Source organism: Halyomorpha halys, unplaced genomic scaffold (genome assembly GCF_000696795.3).
Source record: "Halyomorpha halys isolate HHAL.00 unplaced genomic scaffold, Hhal_1.1 Scaffold896.1, whole genome shotgun sequence".
NCBI classification, from domain to species: Eukaryota; Metazoa; Arthropoda; class Insecta; order Hemiptera; family Pentatomidae; genus Halyomorpha; species Halyomorpha halys.
Window position 1 is genome coordinate 202039 of NW_027112585.1, and position 9682 is coordinate 211720.

Below are 9682 nucleotides of genomic sequence, written 5' to 3' on the forward strand. Positions count from 1 at the left end.
AATTAAAATTTTAATTTAATATGACTGCATTTTATACCATCCTGTTAAGTGTACATTCATGATACACTGTCGTTTATCTAGGTTTGTCTGCGTAAAGACCCGGTAACGTTGTGAAAATTGTACTTCATCTCCATTTTTAACAGTAAGTTCCACAATATCCAGTCTACCCCTCGGAATAGCACCGTCAGAGACTGTTTTACCAGGGGGATTTTCAATTGGATACTTGAGCGGAACTATAAACATGTGTGACATTTCTGAAACATAATAAGAGTAACCTTAATTCTAATTTTTGTGAATTGTTTTCACTCTAAGCAACCCATACAATACACAGAGTGTTCAATATAAATTTGCCCAAATGCTTTTCACTAACAGACGATCTAGTCAAAAAATGGCACATGAAAAAGGTCTAGGTCAACTTCCATAGTTTTATAACTGCTACTGGGTTTTAACTAATACGGGATAGAGTCGGATGAAGAGCGGCCATTATTTAGAATTTTCAGATTTTAATTGTGTTTTGTATAGTTGTTCAATCGAATTCGATATTTGTGGGATTCTCATCGATTTTACAGTAATATTTGTTCCGTCAACTGTGAACTCTTTGAAAATTAGTTTTTGATAAAAACGAACTCCCTTATTATAAGCTAATAAAGTGGCACCTAAAATTGCGGCAGATAATTTATTTTTAATGCACAATAACTGCGTTCTTTTAAATTTTAAGAGTTGTAAAACTACTTCAGATCTAACCATAATTATAACATCTACAAACTTCATTTCAAACACTTAAACTAAAACCTTTTTTAGGCAAAAAGTAACATATTCTTCATAATTCTTGTTTTTCCTATAAATACTCTCAAATTGATGTATTATTACTGTACTCGAAGCTTTTATTACAAATTGGTAAATAAACCTTTTAGAATTAATGATTTGAACATTTTTTGTAAATGTTGGAAAGTTGCATATTTATCTTCACAACAAATGATTTTTGTTTTTCACTGTTTTAAGTAATTCTTTTATAAAAATTATTTGAAATTAAAAAAAAAAATAATAACCAGCGAACTTTTCGTCTCCAATGAGTGTCTATTAACGGAAGTGAGAGATTTATGTAATTTAATTAAATGTGGCAAAGATCACACCTGGGGCCTGTTTCATAATGAAAGGTAATAGTATTAGTTAATAGTACAAGTGTAGAAACTAGTGTGGTAATAATACTAATACTTATTTTTTTCATAATAGGGATGACTATTAGTGATATAACAGGAATTAAAAAATACTAAAGTACAAGTTACTACTGTACAAGTCTGTGTAATTGTATTAAAATAAATCTACAAGACTAATAGTATTAGTTTGTACTTTATTAAGAAGCAAGGCCCAGATGTCATGTAATACTCGTCCCCCGAGAGAATAAAACTTTAATTTTTGCATTTATTTTATATTATAACCTCCGGAATATTCAGGTTCAAATCCCACTTGACACTGAACAATTTTCTATATTTTTAATGAGGTATAGATAGTTGATCGTAGATTAATGATTGGAGAAGTTTGTCGGGGGGTGCGGTCAGCAAAGAACAACATAAATAAACAAAACCATATTTATTTATTTTATGCCGACGTTTCGACCTGAGTTTCAGGTCTTCATCAGGGCTATAGAACAAAAGAGATAACAACAATAATTAGAGTAACATACAATTGAAAAGGAATAGTATACAAACAAATTTAGAATTATACAAAATATTGAATTAAATCATAAATGATAAAAAATTGATAACTGATAATTGAATAGTACAAAATATTAATTGATTGATAATCGTGGAATTGTATGGTAGTAGATTGAAAACAGTGACAGATGAAATATAATATCATGTAAGTAAGAAGATATGTATAATATAAGATATGCAACTAGTGTCTAAAAAACTGAAAAAATAAATAAATAAATTGAATCTACAAATTGAACACTATGACAGACAATGAAAAATAGTGAGTTGCTTATATCTGAATTACAGAGTTAGTATTAACTTATATACCTATACTAAAAATATAAATATATATGTGCATATAAGTTACAGTTAGCTGGACCACGGGGCATTTTTCCACGATATGAACCCTGAATACCCCTTCTTCGATCCCCCATTCCCGTAAATCAATGTCCTTCTACTCTACAGGGCCCACCCAGGGTGATTAATTGGCAATGACATACCTTAACATCCATCTGGAGTTTCTTCTCACCGCCGCTCAGCTTCCTCAGTGCCTCCCGGCACAGGATGGTGTGGGAGCTCCCCTTGTCCACGAGGCATCTCACGCCGCTCACCTTGATGATAGGCAGACCACTGATCTCTCGTTTGATGTTGAAAATCTCTAATGTGCGATCGCCCCTCTCCTGGCACCCACCTCAACTTTCTTGCCTTGATCTCCTTCCCTCACTTACTCGGCGCCATCTACTGCTTGGCGGTTTATTGCTCCGCCCTCCTCTTCATTCCCCCTCTGTTCCTGAGGCTTCTGATGCTTCCGAGGTTTCACTAGAGGACTCACTAGGTCTATAGTCCTCTCGAATTTTCCGCCGTATCCGCTGGAAATTTATTTCCATCGGTTCCCCTTTTCCCGTCTCTGCCCTTTTGTACATATAAGGGCACTGTCGTGCTATGTGGCCTTCATTGCCGCACTCAAAGCACCTAGTGCGGGGGCAATGGGCCACCAGGTGTCCTACTTTTCCGCACCCATGGCACTTCCTGTCTTCTTTCCCTCCTCCGTTTCGTATTCTGCCCTGGTTTGGCAGCCTTTCTCTACCCGTGCCTCTGTCTTTACCACTATCCCTGGGTTCTCTTCTCTTCTATGGTGTTGATGGATTCCTTGTGCGGTGGTACGGTACTCTGTTCCATCCTCCATCATCGACATCCATCCTTGCATCCTCCTCTCTAGCGCTCGCATCGATCATATCTTAAGCACATTCCACGAAAGTACGGTCCCGTGGTAAACTTTCCCTTTTATTTGTCTCCTTAGCTAGTTGCACTTTCATTATGGAGTCGATGAAATTCATCTTCCAACTGACAACATCCGCTGCAAGAGTCTGTCTTATCTTTTCTGTGGTCAGATTAAACTGTCCTAACAGCGTGGCTGCGTACTGTCCGTTAGACTGCCCGTGCTTTCTTCTCCCCCACCGCATGTAGAAAATGTCTTCCTCCGGGGATGATCTGCCTCCTCCATAGCCTTCTTTAATCTTTCTTTCACTACTGGCCATGCTGTTTCCTCGTCTGCCTGAATTTTGTTCAAAACACTTCGCTTGATCCGGCATATGAGTGCTGCCTTGAAGGAAATCGCGTCATTCTTTTCCAGCAACTCCTCTGAGACCTTGGCTGCCAACCTCTCCATGATGCGATCTCCACCTTTAATAAAGTGTTTTAACTCACCGATTTCGCCTCAGAACCGCTCCAAGTCTGAGATGGCTTTTCTAATATCCTGAGAGGTTACTGCTCTCACTTTCATTTTAGCCAACATATTGGTGTGAGCAGCCGCGAGAGTGGTCTCTGGTAGTGGGGGTAGCGCTGGAACCACCGCCGGGACTGCCGGGACCGCAGGAACTCCAGGAGCCGGTTGCGCCACCGGGATTTGTAGAACTGGCTGCCTCAATGCGGGCTGTTGTTGTGGTTGACCATCCCCATTAACCATCTTGGTCAGTAAAAAAAATGACAATTTAAGCGAAGTAAAAGATAAGAAAGCCGGAGGAAAAAAAGAAAAAAAATATCCCGGGTGAGAGAACTGTTAAAAAAAAAAGAAATTCAATCGGTGAAGTTTTTTTGAAAAAGATTTAGATTAAAAAAAATTAAGACTTAGAAGAAGAAAAAAAAACTTCATCCAGTGAAAAATATTCAATCAGTATACCTGGTTTCGGCACCACTTATGAGTATTGGACTGAAAGGCTTGAAGTAAAAGGAAAAGAGGGAACAGAATTGAACCGTACGCTTACTAGAAAGATACTGGTTTATTAGATAGAAGAGGATAGAAGAGAGAGAGCTAGCAACCCAGAAAACAGAAGAAGCCTAGCTAAACCCAGAAACAATAGTCGGCGGGAGGACCGCAAGTGTCATGGTTGTGGAAAGATTGGGCACTTAGTGGCGCATTGCCCGCGCACGAAATGCTTTGAATGCGGGGATGTGGGACACATAGCCAAACAGTGCCCATACATGTACCGAAGAAGAGATGTGGGCTGCGGCGAACCAATGGAGATCAACGCCCAACAAATACGAAGAAGCCACCGTAGGTAGCTCTTCTCTAGGAAGAGTAGATCTTCAGATTCTTCTACTGAAGCATTAGAAGCATCAGAGACCGAAGAAGATGTCGAGGAGCCACGGAACCGAGATAGTCAAGGGGACAAGATGAAAACAAGAGGATGGAAGCGAGGGAACGGAAGAGAATGGAGGCGAGGGACTGGAGAGAGGAAGACGCGAGACATCTGAAGGGGTTGTCAGCGGAGAGGCGACCGTACCCTGCTGAATTATAATGTGAGGGAGAAGAGCGGCGGTCTGCCTATAATAGAGATAGCAGGAGTGAGGTGCCTAGTGGACACTGGCAGTTCCAACACCATCTTGTGCCGAGAAGGCCTAGAACAAATGAGTAGTGGAGAGAGGACACACCAGATCTAGAAATGTCAATGTAAATTAATCACCCTGGGTGGCCCTTGTGTGGTAGAGGGAGAGGTAGAGATAGGCTTGACCCGGTGGGGATTTAGTAGAGAGAAATTGCTGGTGCATATCGTAGGGAGTATGCCGAGGGAATACAAAGTGTTTGTGGGATATGACCTGCTAGGGAAGGTGGGTGCTTGGGTCAAGAATATCAAGGGGATGTGGAGAATTAAGTTGAGGGGTAAAATGTACAAATGTCAGCAACAGAGAAAAACCGAGGGGGCACGGGTTGGAGCAATCAATCAGGCTGAGGACTGGAGACTGAGGCTTAAGAGGGAATATAAAGATATTTTTTTTAAAGAAGGAGACATGCTCGGGGCAACCAGGAAGACAGTTCATGAGATCATACTTAAAGAAGATAAGGTTACATATGTGAAAGAGAGGAGATACCCGCAGGCGCTACGCCACCACATCCGGGAAGAGCTCAAAAGTTTAAAACACCAGGGAATTATTATTGATAGTACATCCCCATGCAATAGTCCATTGTGGGCGGTTAAAAAGAAGAGTGCTCCGGGTGATACTACTGAAAAATACAGAGTGGTGATAGATTTCAGGAAGCTGAACGAGAATACCATAGACGAAAAGTATCCAATCCCCAGATTTGAAGACATGTTGGACAGGCTAAGCGGGGCGACGGTATTCAGCACATTGGACTTGAAGGCCGGATATCATCAAATCAAGATGCACCCTAAGGATCAACATAAGACAGCATTCACATTCGAGAGAGGCCACTATGAATTTGCAAGAATGCCTTTTGGCCTCAAAAATGCTCCTATAACCATCCAGCGCCTGATGGACGAGTTTTTGAGGGGAATAGACGAATCAGTATGCCAGATTTACATGGATGATCTCCTAGTGTTCAGTAAGAACGAAGACGAACCTGTGCAACATTTACATAGCGTATTCCCTGGTTGAAAGAGTCTTCAGCCAGGATTACACGTTGGAAGGAGCTTCTTGGACAGTATAATATGGAAATCGTATGTAAACCAGGAAAAGAAAATGTAGTAGCTGATTGGTTGTCACGAGCAATAACAGCAAATGTAGTGGAGGACGGAAACGTCCGGTGTGATGAGACAGTTTCTGCGGGAATGGACGCCTGGAGAGGAAGAAAAGGATGGAACAGAAGAAGATAGGGAAGAATCGTCGAATAATGAGAGTTCGGCAGAAGAAAGACCAGGAGACACAGAGGAAATAGATGAAATAATTAACGACGATCTGGACACAGCCAGGCGTGAAAAAAGACCAAATCCGTAAAGCGTTGAACAATGCTTCGAAACCTAGAGAAAAGTATCACCTTTATGTTGGGAATGAAACTGTTTGGAAGAAGATCAAGCAGCTATGGCGTGATGAACTGATGGGAATGGACAGGATATTCATCCGTTACAAAATAATGGTGGAAACCCTTGTGGAAGAAGAGCAACAACGAGAAGTCACTCTAGCGTATCATCAGGGTAAGACTAATCACCGTGGGATCCCTGAAACTATGCAGGCCTTAAAGAGAAGATACTTTTGGTGGGGAATATGGAATATGGACTATATCAGAGGTTGTAAGAAGCTGCGAGGTTTGTCTACGCACTAAGTGCGACACACATCCGCCTAAAGGAAGACAAGAGAAGACACCTACCACAGATGCTCCACTTAAAGATTTACAAAAAGACACATTTACATGGAAGGGGTACAAATGGGTGACCATGATTGACCTCTTCAGTAAGCCCGCAATGGCGCACCAGGTGCAAGACAGGTCTTCGGAAGCAGTATTGGCAGCTCTCCGCTTGTGGTTTCAGTTCTACTGAGTTTCCGAACGCATCTCATCAGATGGTGGAAGAGAATTTGACAACTCTTTAATACGAAAGGAAATGAAGGACCTAGATGTGATATGGCACCTCAACACACGTAGAGCAGCTTCATGGAACGCTGAGCGATCACCTTCGATTGAACCAGGCAGACCAAGGGCTGGAACCGGATGTTGCAATGCCAAAGGCAATTGCGGCATACAATCATTTGGTGCACACCGTTACGGGGTTTTCGCCGTTTGAGATCCTTTTCGGGCTTTGTGGAATCCGGCGGGACTACAAGGGGACGGCGGCGGACGGTGATGGGATAAGCAACAATCATGTCACTAGGAAAAAGCTATGGGAAAAAGTCCGGGGAAAATTGGAGAGGGAAAAAACCAGGAGAGTAGCTCGGGAGAATTTAAACCTCACAGATAGGAAGGGAATGATTAAAATTGGGACAATTGAATATAGAAAGTTGGGATCAAACAGGGGTAAGGAGATACAGCAATACGAGGGACTATTCAGGGTGATGTAATGAATAAATTACATGGCATTTTTTTTAAATTGTATAAATTCATGATTTTATTTTTGTTTTCTTTATTGTATATACTTTATTGTAAATAGTTATTTTTGTTGTATTTTATATTAATTTATTGTATAGTTGAAGTTGGAGCATTTTTCCTAAACTAAACTGGTGGGGGGGATTTACAGCCTTAGTCAGCTGTTACTTCGATGTCAGCTGACTGAAGAGATCAGCTGATCACATGTATATAAAGAGATGTACGGAACCCAATAAAGTTAGTGTTTTACAGCAGTTCAAGCGAGTTAGATCTTATTCCTTCTTCTCTTTTTTGACATTTTTCTTTCGCCAATACTTAACTTATATATAAATATATTCGGAATATTTTTGCTAATTTTCGATATAGATATTTCGATATTTTACTTCCGATATAATATCGATATCGATATTGCTAACCGATATTGATATTGATATTTTGCTTTCAATATCCCATCCCCACCTACAAAGTGACAGCGCACGTACTGACTGTATACCACTACTGCTCCCAGGCCGAAAACTTACAGAACACCTTTTTCTCAACATTTAAAGATCTGTCTGCAACTTTAAGGAAAACAAAGGTAAACAAATCCATCGGAAAGGACGACATCTCGTATGTCCTCCTCAAACAGCTCCCTAGAAAAGCCCACATGTTTCTCCTCAATATCTAAAACTCCTGCTCTCGCCTCAGATACTTCCCAGCAGAGTAAAAACATGCTATCGTCGTTCCACACCTTAAACCCAGAAAACGAGGGGCGGACCCGGTAGACTTCCGGCCCATCAGCGTTCTCAAGCACATTTCAAAAATATATGGGAAGCAAGCCTTATCCACATCCGCAAACACTGCGACTTCATACCAACTCAAACACCTTGTCGGGAGTGTGTCTAGTTTTAGGCGGTTCTCCAGCCTGATAGTCATTCTACAGAAGGCCCTCGACAAGGCGTATTCAATAGTAAGTAAGGAACGGCCGTGCCAGAGGATGAGCCCTGGACACTGGCGCAGGTAGAGGAGGTCTAGGGAAGAGAGAGAGTCTGAGATAGAGTAACAGTCCTAGTTGTCGAGATGAAGCGGACGGACTAGAACTGTCAAGATAGGAGCCAGCTTATAGTTGCCGAGATGAAGCGGACGGACTAGTAAGCTGATAAGGATAGGCGCAGCTTTAGTTGCCGAGATGAAGCGGACAGACTAGAACTGTGGACAGAAGGCACAACTACACTGGTTGCCGAGATGAAGCGGACTGACTAAGATTGCTGGAGAGAAGGAGAAAAGTGAAGGAGGTAGACCGTGGTATGATGTCGCAGTATTTGCGGATGTGGATAAGACTTGCTTCTCATACATTTTGAGATGTGCTTGAGGACGCTTATTAAATGCCTAGTCCGTGACGATCTGTACACGTCTACTTGAGATAGTTTCGTGCATTATTATTAATCATTTTATCGACATCGTTAAGTGTTATGTTACAGAAATTATTAATATATAAAAACAACAATATATCTTTACAAAATAAAGCAATTTGTTAATTTGAGAGCTTCGGCGAGGCTCGAGGTGCTGTGCTCTGGCGGGTTGCGGTTGACCTCTTACTCCTTCTCGCCCCGCCTGCTACAACCTCATCTATACACCAGGGCTGTCGCTCAGACTCAAACTCCTCATTTACAAAGCAATACTACGACCATCACTCCTACACGGTGCACTTTACTACACTTCCTATACCAACAGCCTTGAAATCACAACAGCAGTACCAGAACAGCATACTACAGAAGGTCTGCACAGGGACAACGCTAGAAAGACGTAACATGACGCACATTCACAACCAACTACAGCTAGAAACCGAACAACACCACATCAAACGGAGGCACATCAAGTTTTTTGACAGTCCCCCTGCTTCCTTCAATCCAATCTTCCGATCAGTCACCCTATCCTCACTTCCTACGAGGTGGCATAGCAGGAAGGACTCCAAAAACCCTATAAACATCAACCTTTAACTCCTTTCTTCTCTTGCACCCCCTCCCATATTTTTTTTTTACTGTTTTTTATTATTTACTATTATCTTTCGTCGATAACTATTAATTTTTTTTTTTGCTCTTCTTTGTTCAATCATTACGAGGAGGCCCCTCACCTCCAAATATTTCTGGGCCAATTCTCACGGAACGGGCACTTCAAAACATCAGATAAGTATTTCACCGTGTACCTTTAAGTACGAGTGGTAAAAAAGGTAATATAATATCTGAGTTATGTAACCATTCGTAATGCAATTTATTAATTCAATTCTGTTTTTCTGTTTTAGAGGGATCGGGAAAAAAAAAGTAAATTATTAAATCTGAAGGTTGGGGGGAATACTTTAATTAATTAAAACACAAAGAGCACAAACATTTATTTGTTAGAAAACAATGCTAACTGACACAAACATGGATGCAGCACAAGCGCCCAAAAACCGACACTCAACAGGTCTGCCGCAAATTCAGGCAAACTCATACTAGCCAATTAATTACTCATGAACCGTATCATTCTTTATTTTCTCTTATCATTTTTTATTTTTCGTCTATCTTTAATACTACTTCCTGTATACGCGACGTATTTGAAATCGTTTTAAAAGCTGTTACTTGGTCCGCGCAAGAGTGGGGAGGAGGTGGTCCCCACTCTTACGCATTTCCGCTGTTTCTGTCTGTTCAACTTATTT

General features: G+C 41.2%; 1 protein-coding gene across 4 annotated transcripts in view; it reads right to left on the bottom strand.

Annotated features, from left to right (window-relative positions):
- LOC106686902 (polycystin-1) overlaps positions 1-9682 on the bottom strand; it is a gene marked incomplete at its 5' end in the record, with an annotated part of 102262 nt that overhangs the window by 85553 nt on the left and 7027 nt on the right. For 3 of the 4 annotated variants that reach the window (XM_014430502.1, XM_014430499.1, XM_067050379.1), the window contains 1 exon segment: positions 38-254. In XM_014430502.1, coding sequence (XP_014285988.1) covers positions 38-254 — 217 coding nt within the window. 4 annotated transcript variants of the gene reach the window in all.